We start from the raw sequence: 20,199 nt of genomic DNA on the forward strand, positions 1-20,199 counted from the left end.
AGTCCACAGCTAGACACACACAATCTAATCAGGTCAGTAAACACACCACTCGGCTTCTATTAGTAAAGAATAAAACCACTGAATGATTCACTGCATGATTTTATTCACATTGAAATATCAGCTGATTCAAACATTTATTCACTGTTGAAGAAAATCTAAGTTTTAACATCAAATTCTATAAAAGATTAAAAACCACTTTAGGTTTTTTAACTAGTTATTATCATAGTAGATGTTTTATTCTGAAAGGTCCAGAGTTCACAGTCACAGTTCAGAGCAGATGACCACATCAAACACTGGACTGTATAAACACACTGTGTACACACACACACACACGCACACACACACGCACACGCACGCACACACACACACACACACACGCAACGCACACACAGACACACACACACACACACGCAACACACACACACACGCACACACACGCAACACACACACACACACACACACGCAACGCACACACAGACACACACACACACACACGCACACGCACACACGCACACACACACACACGCACGCACACACACACACGCACACACAGACACACACGCACACACAGACACACACGCACACACAGATGAAACAAATGAGCTCGACACAAAGATAAAAATCTACTCGTTCTAATGTTTCAAATGTTTCTGTGATAATTTTATCATTATTAAACTAAATTATATGCATCTTTAGATTTTATTCATTTAGTTTGAGGAGATTCTATAAAATGTCAAGATGACGAATAATTTGTTGAAAACCCAGAATAAGACAAATGATTAAAAACATCAAATCTTCATATGTGATGAAAACGATTATGTGATGGAAGCAGCTTCAGGTGGTCAGAGGCCCTCAGAGGTTCCTCCTCAGAGGGGTTCCTCCTCAGAGAGGTTCCTCCTCAGAGGTTCCTCCTCAGAGGGGTTCCTCCTCAGAGGTTCCTCCTCAGGGGTTCCTCCTCAGAGAGGTTCCTCCTCAGAGGTTCCTCCTCAGGGGTTCCTCCTCAGAGGTTCCTCCTCAGAGGGGTTCCTCCTCAGAGGTTCCTCCTCAGGGGTTCCTCCTCAGGGGTTCCTCCTCAGGGGTTCCTCCTCAGAGAGGTTCCTCCTCAGAGGTTCCTCCTCAGGGGTTCCTCCTCAGAGGTTCCTCCTCAGGCCCTTAGAGGTTCCTCCTCAGAGGTTCCTCCTCAGAGGGGTTCCTCCTCAGAGGTTCCTCCTCAGGGGTTCCTCCTCAGGGGTTCCTCCTCAGGGGTTCCTCCTCAGAGGTTCCTCCTCAGAGAGGTTCCTCCTCAGAGGTTCCTCCTCAGAGGTTCCTCCTCAGGCCCTGTGGCCCCTCGAGCAGCGAAGCTTCTGTGACGTTCCTCGGTTCCGTCGCTGTTCGGTTGTGGATCCACTCCAGGTAGTTGGACACTCGGGTGTAGATGCCGTAGTTACCCGGTCGGGCGCAGCCCTTCCCCCAGCTGACGATTCCCAGCAGGAACATTGTCTTCTTGTACTGCGTCACCAGGGGCCCGCCGCTGTCGCCTTTACACGAGTCCTGGCGGCCCTCGATGTATCCGGCGCAGAACATGTTTCCTGTGAGGACCACGCCGCTCTCCTCCACACACTGCCGCGTCCGGATCCGTGGCACCTTCAGGCGCCGCAGGATGTGCGAGGTGGGCCCGAGCTCCCCCCTCCGCCCCCAGCCGCTCACCGTGTGCAGACTGACGGCCCAGAGGTCAAGCTCGGCCAGCGGGCGCGTCGGCAGGCAGGCCGGGACGGCATATGAAGTGTAGATGATGGGCGAGGCCAGGCGAAGGAGGGCGATGTCGTTGTCGGCCGTCTGCATGACGTATTTCTCGTGCATGATGATCTCGACCACCTGGATGAACTGTTCCGTGCCCTCGTCCATCTGTGTGTTGTGTTCGCCTGTCAGACAAAGAGCAGGGTCGAGCAATCAATCACTCCTGGATTCTAAAGTTCAGACAATAGAACATCCCGGTGTTTGTTTATCGAGGGATTCGTACCTGCAACCACCTGCAGGAGCTGGACGTCTATGTTCTCCATACAGTGAGACGCTGTGAGGATCCACGTTGGTTTATAAATCACTCCTCCACAGAAACCTTTATTTTTGTACATCAGCAAAACCTTCAAAACAAACGCTCCATTTTAATGTCACAAAACATTTTCTATCATAGTTAAATTCTGATTTATTAAATATTAAACCATGAAATCAATCATTTATTTGTCTTGTGGGTTTTTATTTTATTATACATCCAAACAAAACACACATTTGTTATCTTGAGAGTTTTTACTAGCAAAGTAACTGGAGGACTCTGCTCTGGTTTATCTGGAGTCAAACATGAACAGTACATGTGGAGCGTACCTGCCAGGGACATTCCCCTTTGGGACACTCTGTCCCCCCGACGATTCGAGCTCGAGGGTCGAGCGGCTGCTCTCTGTTCCCCCCCTGGAGGACGGGCACCATGCCGCACGCTAGTGACTCTGAACCACGGAGACATGCAGATTCTCAAGTTTAACAGATATGACGCAGATTTGTCTCCAAACAAAGTTTTACACTTGATTATAAAACAGTTTTCTGCTGCGGCGTACCACAGGGATCAGTACTTAAACCACTTTGGTTTTGTTTTACCTGTTTACATTGGTTTCAAATATAAATCAGGTGAAGTTTAGGAAAAATGGAACCGATTTTAGTTTTAGTCTCGTCCCTGTGACGGCAGGTTAGTTTCTCAACAGTAAAACAGTTCCGTTACGGAATTTGTCTAATTCTGACAAATAGACGTTAAAATGAAAGTGTGTTTTTTTGTCGATTATTAACACTAATCATCTGTAGTCTTCAATCCTCTTTGTTTCCTGAAGCTTGTTATTACGAGCTTATTATTAAAGTGAATGAGGCCGACGCACCTTTTGCTATGCAGCTCAGCCCATCGACATCCAGGAAGTAACCATCCGCACAAAAGCAGTTTAATCTTCGTCCTTCCTCGTCATCATCACAGAAATGTTCACAGCCTCCGTTCTCCAGCAGGCAGGTGTTGGAGACGGCCAGGGTCTCTGCAATAATAGTTTAATAGCTTCATTCACCACAAAACAATGCTACATGTTAGAAATTATAAATACAAATTCAAGCAATAATATAAATATTAATATTATATTAATATAATATTCCAATAATGTAACGAAAGAGTTTGTCACAAAAATATTTCTGAGTCATCTGCATAGACGTGAAGCAAGTGATTTTCAAAGTCGACTTAAAAGGAGCAACAGTAACATATAAATAGAAAATAACACAGGACCCATAACGGAGCGTGATAAATATCACCGGAAATTGTGTAACTCTCACATTGTGCTTTTTTTTATCCTTCGCTGTTTCAGGTTAATAAGTAAATAAATGAAAACCTCAATACTCGAGTCTTGGTTGGTCCATCAAACCGTATCGACCAGTAATCGTCTGTTTTGTTCGTTTCTCACCGAGCTCACAGTTGAGTCCGCTGAATGGTGGCAAACAGAAACAGGTGTAGGATGAATCCTGGCCAGAGCAGCTGCCGCCGTTCAGACACGGGTTGGACTTACAGGTGTCCGGGACTGAACAACAAAACAAGTCACAGCCATTATTCAACGTCAGTGGAGTAAAGGTCTGAAGTTTAACTCCAGGAAACTGATTAAAAATCGTGATTTAATTGAGATTAAAGAGATAATTAAACAGATTTTCTACATTCGTGCCATAATTCGCCTGCGAGTGATTTTAACTCCGGGTTTGTCGAGATGCTCGTTAAGATCAATGTTGGAACTAGCATTAGCCTCGATTAGCTCCTGGATTGACTCTGACTTTATTCTGAAATGAAACAGGAACAACAGTGGGATTAAAGTGTGTGATAACTTACTGTTGTACGTCTTCCAAAACTCGTCCTGAAGAAACAAAAAACACATAGACGTCAATTTTACATTCGTGTTAAACTCACTTTATTCTGTCTGTCGTGTTTCTTTGTGTTACATCTCCAGAAGGATCTGATCTAATAATCGTGGCGGATACATTGAGTTAAATTGATCAAGGTATTAGTGTGAGGTATTTCTACTGGAGTTTGTGTTTTTGAGTCGCACCGTGCTCTCCGTGTGTTCGAACACCTCCCGCGCCTCCTCGTACGAACATCTTTCCTCCAGACACTCTCGCTTCAGATCTCCCTTCTGCAGCTCCTCGAACCAGCCCGAGTTATACCTGCGAGTTCGCACCAGGACGTCGTGAGCGCGATCTGGATCCAGAAAGACTGACAAAAAGTCAAAGAACGAGATTCATGACGATGCATCTATGGGGATCGACGGATTCTTTCTCCAGCGCCACCATGAGGTTGATATTTGTTCTTTTAAATTCAATATCTCGACAACTGTCTCTCCATTAGGTTTGGTAGACATTTGTGGTTCCCAGAGGTTGAATCCTAACAACGATCCTAACTGGTGACATTGACATTGTATTAATATGTTTATCTAGAATGGGAGTTCTAACAAATACTAATTGTGTAAATATCCATGTTTTTGTTACGTCTGGGAAAACAGTTGAATGGAAACAGACTCATTCTTACAATTAAAACAATGATAATTTTAACCCAGATCAAAGTTTTTATTTAGATTTATTATGATCAAATACCTGAAATTAAAAAATCAATCTTTGGATTTATTATGCTAACATGCTAAAATTAGATAGCCATCAATCCGGAACATGTTAGCATGCTAATGCTAGCATAGCAAACGCGGCCTCGCAGAGTTGCTGCAGCGTTGTTATTAACGTTATCGTGTTAAATGAAGTGTTTGCTCACCTGACGCCGGCCGGCAGCCGCTGAAGCCGACGATCAGGGTGAAGACGACGCTCAGCCTCATCGCTGGTGTCGTCAGGAAGTTGGTGCTTGTTGTTTCTTTGTCGACCCACAGGTGCAAAGTCTGATCCCCCCCCCCCCACCGTCCCTGCAGACGATCACATGTTGGAAACATCCAGTGTGACACAATGACACTGACCAATAATCATCTTCAGTCCAGAGCAGAAACACAAGTCGTAGGAATCTAAATGAATCATCTTCTCTATTTATAACACGACTGACGATTTATTCAAAAACATCCTCTTCTTTCTCTCGATTTAGCTCAAGTGTAAAATAACGTTTGTTTCTTTCGGGAACTAGTCGATGATTCCGTCTTGAATCATTAAAAAAAAAAGTTAAATAATTTGACATAGTTTGACATAATAATTTCTTTTTTACTTTTTGTGTCATTTTTGTCACCTACTCATAAAAATGTGTAAAAACACAAAGCAATATTTCTATTGATAAAACGAAGACATAAATAAATATGTGAGCCATATGGAGGATGGAGAACGTCCTGTTTATTCTCCTGCCTCCTCTTTGGTGTCGCTCTTGGTCTCCAGTGCCTCAGGTCTGGAGTTGTTCTATTTCTTTCTTTGTGCAGTAACTTCTCTCTGACTTGCATTGATCTTGGCCTCTAGGCGTCTTCTCCATGGGGGGGGGGGACTGCTCCTTGTGGTTGGTGGTGTTCATCTTGTGTCCAGTACCTCTGGGATTACTGCTGCAGGACATCAGCTCGGCTCAGTGATGGTCACAGTAGAGATCGTGCTTATTGCTGCATCCACATCTTCTCGCAGAGTTTCTGAAGGTACCTTCTCACTGAGTCTCCATCTTAGTTATGATCTTCAACCTCAGGTTCCTTTGTGTTGGACCTGGTTCTACTGGGGCTTGGTTCCGATCTCTGACCTGTCGTCCTCCTCCTTGTTACATCGTTGTTGTGCGTTACGATCTCTAGTTGTAAGAGCAGTTTCAGATTTCGGACATTGGAGCTAACAGCTGTTTCTTTGTTAGCTTAGTAGCTTAGATGTTGGGTATCCATTGATCCCACATCCTCTGCTTAATGCACTTTGCTTGTATAGTAGTATACATAGGATTGTGGTACATTGAAATAATCATTATTTATAATGATCTATTATAGTTATTTAAAAACATCCTTCTATTGAATCTATACAAAATATGTATATTATTTTCATCTGTCTATGTATATATAAATATACTTCTGAAACAGATTTAAGTTTCTTTCTTAAATTTCTCTTTATTTTTTACTAAATATATATATTTTTTACAATAACTGATATTTCACGTTATGTAAAGATCCATTTCACAACAATTACAAACACAAAGAAATATTTATTATACAGGATTTCAGAGGTAGATATATATCCGTCAAACTATATTCTCTGTATTTTAATGAAGATTTATAAAGTTGATACATGTTTCATGTGAAAAACAAATGACTGATCAGTAATTTGAGAGAAGAATCATGAAACTAACAAAAGGTCGTGTTTCAGACGGTGGACATGACGTTCTCGATCCAGTCCAGGAAGTTGCTGACTTTGGCGTAGACGCCGTACTTGTTTTCATTGGCGCAGCCCTTCCCCCAGCTAACCACGCCCACCAGGAACCAGGTTTGCTTGTATAGCGTCACCAGAGGACCGCCGCTGTCACCGTGGCAGGAGTCATGACGTCCGGCCCTGTGCCCGGCGCAGAGCATGTTCCGGGTGATGTTAAGCTTGGTGTGGAGGCGGCACTCCTGGAGAGGAACCCTCGGCAGCACCAGTCGCTGGAGGAAACTGGCGATGGGTCCTCTCTCCGCCATGCGGCCACAACCGGACACGGTGGAGTGGCGGACAGTTGCCATCGCCCTGATGAAGGTGCTGTTCCGGGCAGGAAGGCAAATGGGCACCACAAGGGGGCCCAGTTTCAGCGGGGAGGAAAGCTTCAGCAAGGCCAGGTCGCTGTCGTAGCTGAATTCGTTGTAGCCTGGGTGGATCTGCACTTTGACCACACGCCGCTTCTGCTCCTTCTCCTCCGGGTTCTGACAATCATGTTTCCCTGCACAGGGACACAAGTTTTATATATTCAATCAATTATATATATTATATTTAATAGGTTTCAGATTACAAGTCCACGAGACAGACAGAAAAAAAATCATCTTACCGACACTGATATTGAAAATCCCTTTAATCAAAACACAGTGAGCTGCGGTTAAAATCCACTGATCTGACAGGACGATGGCTCCACAAATCAAAGTCTTATTTGCAGTCAACAGAGCCTGGACAGAGACGAAGACTCTTCTTCATCATCATCATCATCATCATTATAATCATACACTGTCAGTTACATGACATTACTGTTTTGGATATTTGGATATTTAAAACACGCTAAGGAATGCGTGTTCAGGAACATACCTGCCATGGACATTGTCCTTTAGGGCATGCTTTCCCGTTTACAACCCTGGGGGACATGTGTGGCCAAGGTCTTCCACAGGGGACGCCATCTGGACCAGAGGGACGAGAAACACGTTCTTGTTGTTTACGTTGTCAGATTATTGATTCGTCTCATGTCAGCGTCACTACAGCATCACTACAGCGTCACTACAGTGTCACTACAGTGGAGCAGACCTTGGGGCACACAGGTGCTGTTGTCCGGACCCAGTTTGTATCCCGGAGCACAGAAACAGATGTAAGGACGATCTGGAAACTCTCTGCAGAAATGTTCACATCCGCCGTTTCTATAGCGACAGCTGCTGGAGGTCAAACGCACTGTAAAGAGACACGGACGAAAACCACGACTTTGTTTGACTTCATCTTTGACTCAACTTTCATGTTGCAGCCAGCATTGCTCCTACCTTTGTTGCAGTTGTATCCATGGAAACGAGATGGACATTTGCAGAAATATGTGTTGACATGGCGAGTACAGGTGGCTCCGTTCTTACAGGGGGACGAGAGGCACTGGTCCACCGCTATGCGCAGTTCCAAAGTAAAACATTTGACACTTAAAGGTGATGTTTGTTACATGAATCTTAAAAACCCTAAAGGTCGTCATATTGCAGTACCTGTGTACGTCCTCCAGAAGGCTTCCTGAAAAAGACAAGAAACAAATTAAGGACAGTAACAGTAGCTGCTATAAACCATGACAGCGTTTGAGACTGAAAAGAAAGAGGGACGACCGTCTCCACTTCTCCGCACGATAAATAATGTAGCCAAAATATCTCTGCTTTGAACGCTGCCATCTTAGCCGTAGTGGTCCCGCCCATACATGCTCTTGACCAATCATGATGTCTCAGCTTGTTTATATATCATCAATAACTAATCAAAACCAAACAGATCGGAAACATTTCAACAAACAAACGACCTGAAATAACAGAAACCATCTTTGACAAACATTTACTTAAAGTCTACTTAGATTTTTTTGTTTGGTCCATGTCCCATCTGCTAACATGGAGGAGGCAGAGTTTATCATCTTTACTGCAGGCAGCCACCAGGGGGCGGTCCAGCTGATTAAGGAGCTTACACGTAGTCCATCTTTATTCATTGTTTGTATCTGGACTGACCAGCTGCTGAGGAAGAGCAAAGATCTCCTTCGCCTCCTCGTAGGAACATTTCTCCTCCAGACACTCGCGCTCCAGATTTCCATATTTCAGCTCCTCCAGCAGGAAGTTCGCCCGACGACTGCGACGCAGGAAAGCGCTCGCCTCGGGTCTGCTCACAAACACTCCTGCTTTAACACAACAACACAGGACAAGTGGCCTCTAGAGGGACGTTATGGAATAACAGTGAAGATCATTTAAGCTAGCGTGAAGTTTTGATAGCATTAGCATGACTATTTATCAAAGCCAAAGAGCTAGTAATCGAGTTGTTAGCGAGCGTGTCCCTATGTTTACTTCCTGATTCCAATTGAGTCAACAACTTTTTTATTTACTATAAAATACAATGAAGAAGTTTAGAACGTCAGTTTTTGGACTAAACGTCGGCTAATGAATAAATTCTAGCACATATAGCTGAAGTGGAAACAATGGAGAAAAACATTCTATGGTCATTTTAGCATTGTTAGCAGAACATACAGCTCACTGACTGACACCGATCCTTGGAGGACAGAAGTTCATTCGTTCATTTAAATTGAATACAGACGAAGATGAGATTAAGGAGAAGAAGAAGCAGAGGAGTGACCTTCAGGAACCCCAGTGCATGCTGGGATAGAGGCGATGAGGAGCTGTAGGAATAAGAATCGCCTCGTTTCTCCGTTCACAGACGCCATGTTTGTTCTGATCAAAGGTCAAAAACACTGAAAACACAGAAACGTCCTCTGACGTCCTGAATATCAGCTGAGCTCTCCGACTGCAGCTCCGTCACTCTGAATGGTTTCGAAAGAATTTTAAAGAAATCACAGGTTTTGGTTTGAAGTGATCTGGAAAAGATGATCCAACACCTTCATCAACCAATCAGAGAAAGAGCAAAAGAGGTTTATGTTTAAGTTTGGACAAAATGATGTAATGAACAAGACCAAACTCAAAATTTATGTTTGCTGCAAAGTTTGAATTCAATTATTTTCTCTTCAGACAGGAACGAAATATAGAATCTTCCCAGATACGTCCAAATTAAATATTTCATGTAAATTAGGTGAAAAACATGAAAGGAAAAATAATTAGATTGAAAACAGCCAAACAGTTTCTCTCAAATCTGAAACTGAAGTTTAATCTCGACACTGAAACAGTTCCAATTCTCAACTGGTTTTATTTTTCCAAAAAAATCAAAACAAACCAATGGATTTGTTCTAAGTGGAAACTTTCAACACATTTTACAGTTTCACTTAAATAAAACATTGTGAACAGGAAGACAAACAGATGCAATTCTGCAGTTCTCCTCCACTCCTTCAGGGGGCGACGCCTGCTCTCACTGCATCTTCAGGATGTCAGGGATGACGTCCTGGGCGTCTCTCAGTTCATCCTTCCACTCCTGAGGGATGCTGGCTCCGAGGTACGCCCCCCCCGCCCCAAGCAGCGCGCCCAGAGCCGCGCCACGGTTACAGTTCTCACCTGAACACACAGGAAGTATCAGTACGACAAGTAGAAAAGTACTGAACTGCAAAAATAAACTGGATTCTGTTTCCTGTTTTCACTGTGAAAGTGTACGAACCTCCACAGTTGGTGTTTGTCAGGATTCCTCCTCTGAGGTCGTCGTGAAACTCGTGAGCCAGGTAGAACATGCTGGACAGAGCACCTGTACACACAGGTAAGACTTTCAAAATAAAACCTTCAGATCATTCTACAGACTTCCTGCTGAGCGCTCTCTGACCTTTGGTGTAGCATGCGAGGCCGAGGTAGTTGACGGCGCTCTGATGCACCTTCAGTCGTTCCTCAGACGACACGAGAAACCTGCGACGCACAAACTGTCGTTAAGAGTATAGAACATATCTGAAATTAATCTACGAACTTTAACCACATCCATTAAAAAATGTGTCTTTATGTTGAACTTCAGAGTAAGACTGTTTCACATTAAAAGCTCACAGTATGTTATCCCTTCTCTTGGCTTTTATTGTGAAATACCTGCAGGAAGTGCTTATAGTATCAAAAGCTGAACGGGTATTTCACATCAAAATAATTTTAGAAACTTAAAGCTCACTCCTTCCTTTAATATCAGTCTTTTATTGTGAAAGTGACTCGACCTGGCGGCCTTGCGGCTGTAGCTCTGGCAGACGTCCCAGACGTTCAATCTCCTCAGAGCGTGTTCGGCCTGCTGCCGCACGCCGGCGCCCCCTAGCACCGCGTGCAGCGCCCGGCTGTAGATGGACACGTACTCGGACACTTTGGGGTGAGGGTGGGTGAGCTTCACAAACTCCACTGCTGCGGCGACCTGGACGATGAGAACAGAACATGGACGTTTGTTCTCTACGACATCTGTCATGCTGCATCTTTTCATAGGTGTAGAAAACTCACAGCCTTCTCCTCATTGGCCGAGGCCGACAGCAGGATGAAGGGGAGGCTCATGGGAAGGCAGCCGATTGCGTCCAGCTGGCCGTCCGGGAACGAGGAACTCAACTTAAACTTGGAGCGTTTTTCTGCAAATGTCAGAACCTGGAAAACACAAAGAACAGCGTGACCCGGAGGTCATGTGGTAAAAGCGGCTGACGTGTGATGGGGGCGCTTGTTTTACCTGACGGGGTGAAGTCGGTCTGCTCTCCTGCCAGTCGGCGAAGAACGAGCGGTGGGAAGACTCGGCGTAGGTGTCGTTGTGGCTGCCGGGCGTCGTCAGGAACTGAACATAGTCTGAGAGCACGGTGGCTCGAGCGTCCGGCTGAGAGACGTCGGTGAAACCCCCCCCAACGAGCGACCGAGCCACTCGAAGGGAACAGAGGGCGTTCAGGGTGTTGTCACCCGCCTGAAGACCTGGAGACCACACGGACACATGACGACCACATCCAACCTCGTAACTCATGAGCTCCGCACGTGACCAGCGTTACCTTGGTGATAGTGAACGGAGCCTCTGGATGACTTCCACAGGTTCAGTTTATCGTGGAGAATCACGTTACCGACCACGTCAGGCTGCTTCCCCCCGGACGACCAAGCGGTCCGACCGCTGCCGGCTGCGACACGACAAACGGACACGTAATAAAACTCATGCCCAATAACACAAATTAAGTTTAGTCATTTTTAAAGATCGATAACAGTTTGTTAAATAAGTGAATGTGATTGTTTTTGGTCCGGTGGGCGGAGTTTCTACCAGAGTTGGACAGACTCAGGATGCTGGATGGGTGTCGCTCTCTGGGTGACGAGAATCCGGAGATCCAGCCGCCAAAGTCCCTCCGGATGTCGTCAACGTCATAGTACCAGTGGACCGGCATGGAGGCGGAGTCTGCCGCACACATCGCCCAGAAGGCCTCGCCCACTGCCCGCCGCACCTGAGACATGTCACCTGAGGAGGAGGAGGAGCCTGAACAGTTAACATCAGAGAATGACAAACTCTGTGATCTATTATATTTGTTACAGCTGTAAAACAGAAAATCTAAATGGCTGCCACTTGTTTTTTTAATCTTAAAATGTTTTAATGTGGTTGATTGATTAATAGATTGATTTTTATTATGTGTCATGTCGGGGGTGGATCCCAGGGCGGGGCCAGGGGCCAGCGGAAATCTGACTGTTACTGTACAAAGTTATTACAGCCGTTACTGGTGTTACCATAGTAACTGGAGTTATTACAGCCGTTACAGGTGTTACCATAGTAACTGGAGTTATTACAGCCGTTCCTGTAGTAACTGGTGTTGCTGATGTTATTACTGGTTCAGCTCAGTGTAGAAACCACAGAACCAGTAGAACCAGTAGAACCATTCCGAGGAAGAGTTAGATGTGAGATGTTAGTGAGTCTGTGGTCCAGCTCAGTGTAGAACCAGTAGAACCAGTAGAACCATTTAAATGAAACTCACCTGTCATGGATCTCTCTCTTTCATTGACGCTTTTTCACGATTACAAAACGACAGGAAGTGTCTGTGAAGAGCCTTCAGATTAAAAGCCGTGTTTTCATTGCGCAGTGAAACTCACATTAACACTATGCCGTTTAAATAGATCAGTAAATGTTCATTTTAACTTTGAGTTATTCACAGTTAAAACCTCACATGTTGACATGTCGTATCCTGCGGTACGGTGGCCGTCAGAGGTCCATTCAAACTGTAGCTGTTAGTTCTCCCTGAGAACGGACTCGCAGGCAGACACAGCTCGATCAGTACAATTGAAGTTTAAAAAGTCCAGAAAAACCTTTAATATATTTTTCTATCTGTTAGTTTATAAGAAGAATTTAACAACATATAAACAATTTAAAGAATATATAGATTTTAAAAATACCTGAAAGACCAGACCGGGGCAGAATCTCTCCTGAAACTCGACGGTGGCCGTTAGGGACCAAAGTAGCGAGAGAGTAAATCCCGTCCTGCAGAAGGAGACGGCTTCTAACTTTCTATTTAAGATCGAGAGTTTGAACTTGATGGACGTTGTGTTTAATACGATGTTGAAATCCTCTCAGGTGTAGTCCTGATGTCCGTGCAGCCGTTAGCTTGTAGCAGCGGTTAGCTTGTAGCAGCGGTTAGCTTGTAGCAGCGGTTAGCTTCCCCTCGGCTGAATGGATGGAGACACGAGCTCCGGTTCAAACTGAGCTCGAGTGACTTCAACTCGGCTCCAGTTTGTTTTGTTGGTTCGACGAAGTTTCCTCTGGTTAAAGTTCGCGGTTATAAAGCTGCTGTTAGCTGGGAGCTAGCTGGGAGCTAACAGCTGTCTGCAGATGAGAGAAGCAGCTGCAGCGCTGGATCCTCGAGATGTTGGTGAGAAGGAAGATTTCAAACTGGTCCGGATTCAACTGGTCCAGGTTTCTATAAACCTGATAGTAAACATCATTTTAGTGTTTTTAACAACTACTGATCTGAACTGAGAAAATAAACATAGAAAAGTCCATGTGTGTTTTTAGGCCAAAACACAGATGGACTTTTTCTGATATTAATGGATCGAATGATTGACAGTTGATGGGTAATGCAAATAATCGTTGATGAAATGATCAGTGACACATCTGTGTTGTGTTTATCTCATTATAAACTAAATCTTTACTTCTCACGTGTTCGTGTGAGCGAACAGGAAACATTCACACAAACAGAAGAATCTGCTGCTGCGTCGTCTCCTGATGTTCTTCAGAAGAAGAACTGTGGAGAACTGGGTCTGGACTCCAGCTTCTCTTTCACACATGAACAACACAGCAGCAGATTCTGCTCAGACTCAGCATCTCCTGCTGGGTTCACTTGGGGACTGGATGGAGAAGTTCTGCAGAAACGTGGAAGGTTCTCAGTCGGACATTAGCGTTTTACAGATCGGCCCCTCTGAAGAATGGAGGACCTCAGGAGTTCAGGTGTGACAGCAGCTTCAGTGAGGGACTTTAATGATGTGAACTTGTTTTTCAGAGCGAGCCCAGGCTTTCTGGGCGGAGGAGGACGTGGATCAGTTGTTTAACGGCGTCTTGTCGTACCTGGACCACCTGAAGAGAGTCCTGAAGAAGAACACGGCCACAGACAAAGGTTGGACCTTTTATTTTGACCTCTTCATGTTGCTGTGATGACGGGCGCTCCGTGGCGTTTCCTGTCCTGACGCTGTGATGTGGTTTGTTGATCAGAGCTGGTTCAGGCGTGGAAGCTGCTGGAGTCTCTGGACCTGTGTCCCTCGGTGTCGGTTCAGGACTCGTCCGTCGTCCAGGTGGTCATCGGTGCAGGTAAACTCAGGCTTTTATTCTGAAACTCTGCTGGCATCAGGGGGTATGACCACTGATTGGTTCATGTTTACCTGAACAGGTGAGGTGCTGCCAGCTGACTTCCCCCACCACAGTCCCTCCCCCTCGACCTCCCCCGTACCTCCCACTAATGGCCTGTCCGGCCCTGCAGCGCCCCCTGCTGTCAGAGAGGAGCTGCTGCCTCTGCTGGCCCCTGTCCAGCTGCAGTACCACCCCCACACCTGCTGCAAGGTAACACTACACGCTGTACACAATGCACAACACACACACTAACACACACGCTGTGAACACGTGTTCCTGTGATTTCTAATTTGAACACATTGTTCTTGTCTCTTCCAGACGTGCATGCCCAGTTTACCCAGCATGCCTCAGTCCATGCCTCTGTTCTGGGCACAGAACCCTCTGAAGGTTCCGCTGCTCTGCGGCTTTAAGAGACTGAGCGCCGTGCAGCTGATGTCACCTGGAGGGGGGGCGGAGCCTGTGGAGTCCCAGCAGGCGGAGCAGTTGGATGCAGACGACTGGGACGTGGTTTACAGAGCGCCTTGTGGACAGATCCTTCGTAACCATGACGATGTGATGGATTTCCTGTTGGCTACAGAGATCGACGACGTCCTGCAGGTCAGCTGATGTATCACGCTGCGTTCAGAGTCTACCGGAAACTTCAGTGAAACTTTTAATAACTGGATGCTCCTCCTCCAGGTCGACTTCTTCACCTTCAACCGCTCTGTTCATTTGGACCCTCCTGTGGCGCCGAGGTCTCAGCGTCCAGAGCTGGACCTGAGTCGTGGCGTGGAGCCCACACCGGTGGAGCTGTGCCCCAGTGACGGCGGCGCCCGTCCCGCTGAGTTCCGCTACAGGAGGGACCGCTGGCCGCACGGCTGCTTCCTGAGCCGCGGCGCCACGCTGTTCAACGCCTGCTGCGATTGTGTCGACGGCTGCACAGACGCACAGAGCTGCGCCTGCATCGCTATGAACAGAGGAGGGCGCTGTTACAGCCACCACAGGCTGAGTGAACCCGAGTCGTCAGGGTGAGAGGACAACTGTGACGTTACAGATTCAGGAGCATTGTGATGTCTACATACTTACCTCTGTGTGTGTGTGTGTGTGTGTGTGTGTGTGTGTGTGTCTGTGTGTGTGTGTGTGTGTGTGTGTGTGTGTGTGTGTTAGGCTGTATGAGTGCGGTCCGTGGTGCGGTTGTGACCGGGCTCGTTGTCAGAACCGTCTGGTCCAGCGAGGGATCAGAGTCCGGCTCCAGGTTTTCCAGACCGAGGACCGTGGCTGGGGCGTGCGTTGCCGTGACGACGTGGACCGTGGCACTTTTGTTTGCATCTACGCAGGTGAGCCGACGGTAACGTTTCAGAGAATCCAGGATGTGTTCATGTAAAGTTAAACGCGTTTGATTTCCAGGTGTGATCCTGCAGCGGGTCCAGACTCCCCTGGAGCCTCTGCCGCCCAAACTGGCGAGGTTCGATCTCCCGTCAGACGACGAGGTGGAGGTCGTCACTGAGTGGCTGGCCCCGCCGGTCCTGGAGGGGCGGAGCAACCTGCTGGAGACGTCTCCGCCACCTAAGTCCCCGCCCACCTCCCCACCTCTGCACGTCCCAGTGATCCAGAGGCCGCCGGACGCCGCTGCGCTGCAGGTCAGAGACACGCCGTCGTCACTTCTCTTCATCCGACGTGAATTAAAACGACTGAATGGTGTTTTTTTGTTTGTTTTTTTCCTCAGGTTCAGACGGTGGTTCTGGGAGGCCCGGAGCCGCCGCCCCCTTCAGGTCCCATTACTTTACAATCTAAAGTGAAGGGACATCGTCCGTCAGGTGACCAGAAGCTCGGCGTTACCGTGGAGACAGCGAAGAAGGTGAGCATGAAGAGCGGCTCAGAGACGTCGGAGCAGAAGAGTCTGAAGAGAGCGGCGAAGGTGGAGGACGTTCATGTTCTGGACGCCAGCCGGGAGGGAAACGTGAGCCGCTTCATCAACGTGAGTTAACAACAGGAAGAAATGAACTGGGTGTTTTATTATGAAAGGGCTGAGAACATCGACATCCTCTCTGTTAACAGCACAGCTGCCGGCCGAACCTCTTCGTCCAGAACGTCTTCACCGACTCCCACGACCCCGCCTTCCCCGTCATCGCCTTCTTCACCAGCAGGTGAGGAAGAGGAGAAGCAGCTGTTTGTGGTTCTTCTTCTTCGTGGTTGTTAACGTGTCTCTCTGTGCAGGAGGGTGAAGGCCGGCACGGAGCTCACCTGGAACTACTCCGCTGTCAGACACACGGCCGTGCTGCCGAAACAGGAAGTGACGTGTCTCTGCGGGAGCGATGGTTGTCGGGGTCAGTTCGTCGTCGAGGAAAACCTGTGTGACGTCTGCGAGGTCGAAGGTCGAGAGGCCCGGTGACGCTACGACCCAGGTTCAGACGCTGCCGCTGTCAACACGACACAAACGCTCTTCTACTGTTGTTCTGCAAAAACACGTTTTTTCATAATAAAATGACAATTAACAATTAACTGAGGCTCTTTTATTTTGAAAGATTGTAATAAGTGTGGCTGTGACGTCAGGATAACATTTCACCAACACTAACTTCAGTATAAAGTGACTAAAGGACTCATTTTAAAAACGTGGAGACAAACAGATGCATTGACCTGATTTTAATCTTTTAATGTTTAGAACCTTCACTTCGCAGGAAGATCCCAGAGAATCAGAAACTCTCAGAAACTCACATCTCGTTCTTCTTCTTCAGTTTTTATGGCGCTTGGCAACAACTTGTAGGTGAATGACTTCTGAACGTGGAACATTCACGTGACTTCAGGAGAAAAACAAACATGGAGGAGGAGTCGTGTGTAACTCCTCCCATAATGCAACGGGCTGCTCCATCATAGGCTGTCTTTTATTTGGAAGTTAGTCTGACATTAGGTTGTTTTTTATTTTGAAGGTATTCTGCCCTTGAGTTGTCTTTTACTGTGAAAGTCCAGAGCGGATGTGGGCCTGTTGTTTCCCAGCGGTCTTCCTCCAGGTCCCCCGCAGTGCGTGGAACACTGAGGCCGAACATGAGCGCTGCTGGCCGGGTTGTGTGCGCGCTGCTCCTCGGCCTCCTCTGGTGCTCCTGCTCCGGGGCCCGGGGCGGCCTCCGGATCCGGATCCCGCCTCACGAGCAGCTGGCCCGGGTGGCCCGCTTCGTCTCGCACCAGTGTGACTGGGCCTCCATGGCCACCATCTCCTCTCACCCCCCCCTGGAGGGTCGACCCTTCTCCAACAGCTTGTCAGTGAGCGACGGGCCGCAGGGCTCCGGCTCCGGGGTGCCCTACATGTACCTGACCCGCATGGAGGTGTCGGTGCAGGACCTGCAGGTACACACCGCTGCTGCATCTGCACGCATCTACACGCATCTACACGTATCTACACGTATCTACACACATCTGCACACATCTACACGTATCTACACGTATCTACACACCGCTGCTGCATCTACACACATCTACACGTATCTACACGTATCTACACACATCTACACGTATCTACACGTATCTACACACATCTGCACGCATCTACACGCATCTACACGTATCTACACGTATCTACACACATCTGCACACATCTACACGTATCTACACGTATCTACACACCGCTGCTGCATCTACACACATCTACACGTATCTACACGTATCTACACACATCTACACGTATCTACACGTATCTACACACCGCTGCTGCATCTACACACATCTACACGTATCTACACGTATCTACACACCGCTGCTGCATCTACACACATCTACACGTATCTACACGTATCTACACGTATCTACACGTATCTACACGTATCTACACACATCTACACACATCTGCACACATCTACACTTCTTACATAGAAAGAAACATGGAATGATTCTCTTCTATCGTATGAATAATTCACACAGACTCTATAAAGAAAAGATGTTTACTGGTGAGTGTTGAAGAAAGTAGAAAACTTCCATTTATACAAATTAATTTGACTTATTATCCAAAATGTCTATTATTCATGTACAAGGCTCCGTTCACATCAAACATCTGGTTTTAATTTGGTGTTTATTTTAAATACTTATATTAAAACCACACAGCTGCTGTAAAGTTGACCATATTTCATATCACACTATGATATATGTACATAACATTCAGTTTAAAGTTGTGATATTCCTGTAGTATTATTTAAGGGGAATTGATATTAATAACTTTTATTGAATTTAAGTTCATGTTGTATGTTATAATTATTCTTCGACTGTTAATGCTAAACCTTCCTGTTTGATTTCTTCTGTCGTTCCTCTGACACGTTTAAAGAAAAATCTTTTATCGTTTGTAAAAACTTCTGAAAACGTTGCTTTACATAACAGCTTCTCCCGTGACTCAGCACTTTTATTTATGCACCGTGACTCAGCACTTTTATTTATGCACCGTGACTCAGCACTTTTATTTATGCACCGTGACTCAGCACTTTTATTTATGCACCGTGACTCAGCACTTTTATTTATGCACCGTGACTCAGCCGTTTCTGGAGAGAAATGTTTTTGTGTCACATGACGCAGCAGAAACATGTTACATGTGACATTTGATCACGTGAACTTTAATAGTGTGTTCAGATGTTTCACTAGTCGTGTTGTTAAAGTTATTTAAACGAGTTAAAAACTTTGAATTAAGTCATTTAAACATGTTCATGTGACAGTAAAACTAATGAATTTACTTTTAATATTTTATCACAAAATTTAAAACAAACATCAAAATGTAGCTTCAACCATTAATTCACCGTCAAGAAGGGAGATTCTGCGTCGCTGTTTATTTGTGAAAAATCGATCAAGTCCTGAAAAGTTTCTCTTCTCGTCCTCTGGGACCCGCTGGCGCCCCCTGCAGGTGAACCCCGCGGCGTCTCTGTCCATGACCCTGGCTCAGACGGACTACTGTCGTCAGCAGAGCTACGACCCTCAGAGTCCGCTCTGCGCCCGGGTCCTCCTGTCGGGATCCGTCGTCCAGGTAACCACTCACGCACCTGTCTCCGCCTCTGAGCGGTCACATGACCCCGCCTCACTTCCTCTTCCTGCTGCAGGTCAACGACACGGAGGCGGAGTTTGCTAAGAAGTCTCTGTTCAGTCGACATCCGGAGATGATTGATTGGCCGACAGATCACAACTGGTTCTTCGCCAAGTTCAACATCACACAGGTACGAGGACAAGGTCTACGATTAATACTACGAATACTACGAATGCTAGAACTAGTAATAATACTAATACGACTAAAACTGCACCTGAACTACAACCAAAACAAAAACCTCCATGTGATTTTTAAATGTGTTTCCACCTGATTCTGACCTCGTCACTGTTTTCAGCCAATCAGACAGCAGGAAGTCTCGTTAACGACCTGCTCCTCCTCTGTTTTCAGGTGTGGGTGTTGGATTATTTCGGTGGCGTGAAGACCGTCACTCCGGACGAGTATTTCCAGGCGACACCGTACGAGAAGCACCACTGAGCTTCTGGGTTCTGTCGTCCCTCGATGCTTCGTTTGTAGTTCTCATGATGTCACCACAGATTGAAATCGTACATTTTCAAACAGGAAACAGGAAGTAGATGTGTCATCTTCTACGCCATAAAGATTATCAGAAATAATATGTTAAAAACGACCACTTTAAAACTCTATTTATCATACACAAGATGAGGAACCTGTTTATATATATATATATATATGTGTATATATATATATATATATATATATGTGTATATATATATATATATATATATATATATATATATATATATATATATACACTCTGCCGTGAAATCTGATCGATGGTGTCTTAACATATATGTAAATGTGTGATTATATATGTGTGCAGTGTTGGAGTTTGACCAATGTGTGGCGCTGTTGCTCTGATAATGAAAGATTCAAAACATAATTTATCATTTTTATCATTTTTGTTCAGTGCTGAAGAAAAAATAATATTTTCTTTAGTTTGACTAAATTCACATTAACAGGATTAAACTGAGCGGAAGATACAAAAGATCAAATGTTTGTTGGTTCATGAGCAACTCGACAAACCAAGTTTAATACAACAACGATTTAAGGTGGAAAATATAAAACTTTAT

General features: G+C 46.0%; 5 protein-coding genes and 1 long non-coding RNA gene across 14 annotated transcripts; 3 read left to right on the forward strand and 3 right to left on the reverse strand.

The window, feature by feature from the left end:
* The first annotated feature begins 587 nt into the window (after window positions 1-587).
* LOC117773274 lies at window positions 588-1,438 on the forward strand. Its single transcript, XR_004615892.1, has 3 exons — window positions 588-858; window positions 1,137-1,158; window positions 1,303-1,438. It is a non-coding gene; the product is annotated as an uncharacterized LOC117773274 (long non-coding RNA).
* On the reverse strand, window positions 1,189-4,949 carry LOC117772926 (coagulation factor VII-like). Its single transcript, XM_034604532.1, has 8 exons — window positions 4,802-4,949; window positions 4,092-4,255; window positions 3,875-3,899; window positions 3,462-3,575; window positions 2,898-3,044; window positions 2,359-2,477; window positions 2,000-2,120; window positions 1,189-1,901 (listed from the first exon to the last, which is right to left on the reverse strand). The coding sequence occupies exons 1-8, from the start codon at window positions 4,860-4,862 to the stop codon at window positions 1,297-1,299; spliced, it is 1,356 nt and encodes a 451-aa protein (XP_034460423.1). The 5' UTR covers window positions 4,863-4,949; the 3' UTR covers window positions 1,189-1,296.
* A 1,121-nt stretch (window positions 4,950-6,070) lies between these two features.
* Window positions 6,071-9,166, reverse strand: f7l (coagulation factor VII, like). The gene is made up of 8 exons (XM_034604591.1): window positions 9,010-9,166; window positions 8,394-8,557; window positions 7,896-7,920; window positions 7,689-7,802; window positions 7,462-7,602; window positions 7,249-7,337; window positions 6,998-7,112; window positions 6,071-6,892 (listed from the first exon to the last, which is right to left on the reverse strand). The coding sequence occupies exons 1-8, from the start codon at window positions 9,095-9,097 to the stop codon at window positions 6,345-6,347; spliced, it is 1,284 nt and encodes a 427-aa protein (XP_034460482.1). The 5' UTR covers window positions 9,098-9,166; the 3' UTR covers window positions 6,071-6,344.
* A 350-nt stretch (window positions 9,167-9,516) lies between these two features.
* LOC117772966 lies at window positions 9,517-14,064 on the reverse strand. Of its 4 annotated transcripts, none has more exons than XM_034604615.1 (10): window positions 12,675-12,815; window positions 12,260-12,331; window positions 11,560-11,769; window positions 11,300-11,422; window positions 10,993-11,225; window positions 10,776-10,913; window positions 10,505-10,692; window positions 10,135-10,214; window positions 9,976-10,059; window positions 9,517-9,875 (listed from the first exon to the last, which is right to left on the reverse strand). In XM_034604615.1, the coding sequence occupies exons 2-10, from the start codon at window positions 12,264-12,266 to the stop codon at window positions 9,733-9,735; spliced, it is 1,206 nt and encodes a 401-aa protein (XP_034460506.1). In that variant the 5' UTR covers window positions 12,267-12,331; window positions 12,675-12,815; the 3' UTR covers window positions 9,517-9,732. The 4 variants fall into 4 exon arrangements, with proteins under 4 accessions (XP_034460506.1, XP_034460496.1, XP_034460514.1 ...); XM_034604623.1 differs by having other exon boundaries at window positions 9,556-9,875; window positions 11,560-11,751; XM_034604605.1 differs by lacking the exons at window positions 12,260-12,331; window positions 12,675-12,815 and adding an exon at window positions 11,981-12,035.
* setdb2 (SET domain bifurcated histone lysine methyltransferase 2) lies at window positions 9,944-17,150 on the forward strand. 5 transcript variants are annotated; one of them, XM_034604433.1, is made up of 13 exons: window positions 13,028-13,147; window positions 13,775-13,888; window positions 13,984-14,079; window positions 14,159-14,328; window positions 14,437-14,715; window positions 14,797-15,125; window positions 15,265-15,434; window positions 15,505-15,737; window positions 15,824-15,869; window positions 15,915-16,075; window positions 16,161-16,244; window positions 16,315-16,502; window positions 17,025-17,150. In XM_034604433.1, exons 1-12 carry the CDS (start codon window positions 13,108-13,110, stop codon window positions 16,453-16,455), a joined length of 1,863 nt encoding a protein of 620 aa, XP_034460324.1. In that variant the 5' UTR covers window positions 13,028-13,107; the 3' UTR covers window positions 16,456-16,502; window positions 17,025-17,150. The 5 variants fall into 5 exon arrangements, with proteins under 5 accessions (XP_034460306.1, XP_034460324.1, XP_034460296.1 ...); XM_034604405.1 differs by having other exon boundaries at window positions 16,156-16,244; window positions 17,025-17,148; XM_034604415.1 differs by lacking the exons at window positions 13,028-13,147; window positions 17,025-17,150 and adding an exon at window positions 9,944-10,071 and having other exon boundaries at window positions 16,156-16,244; window positions 16,315-16,599.
* On the forward strand, window positions 17,058-20,166 carry creg1 (cellular repressor of E1A-stimulated genes 1). 2 transcript variants are annotated; one of them, XR_004615873.1, is made up of 5 exons: window positions 17,058-17,439; window positions 18,974-19,093; window positions 19,167-19,280; window positions 19,499-19,650; window positions 19,906-20,166. XR_004615873.1 is itself a non-coding variant. In XM_034604899.1 (4 exons), exons 1-4 carry the CDS (start codon window positions 17,140-17,142, stop codon window positions 19,583-19,585), a joined length of 621 nt encoding a protein of 206 aa, XP_034460790.1. In that variant the 5' UTR covers window positions 17,058-17,139; the 3' UTR covers window positions 19,586-20,166. The 2 variants fall into 2 exon arrangements, 1 of the variants encoding a protein (XP_034460790.1); XM_034604899.1 differs by having other exon boundaries at window positions 19,499-20,166.
* Window positions 20,167-20,199: the final 33 nt, after the last annotated feature.

This window comes from Hippoglossus hippoglossus, chromosome 2 (genome assembly GCF_009819705.1).
Source record: "Hippoglossus hippoglossus isolate fHipHip1 chromosome 2, fHipHip1.pri, whole genome shotgun sequence".
NCBI lineage: Eukaryota > Metazoa > Chordata > Actinopteri > Pleuronectiformes > Pleuronectidae > Hippoglossus > Hippoglossus hippoglossus.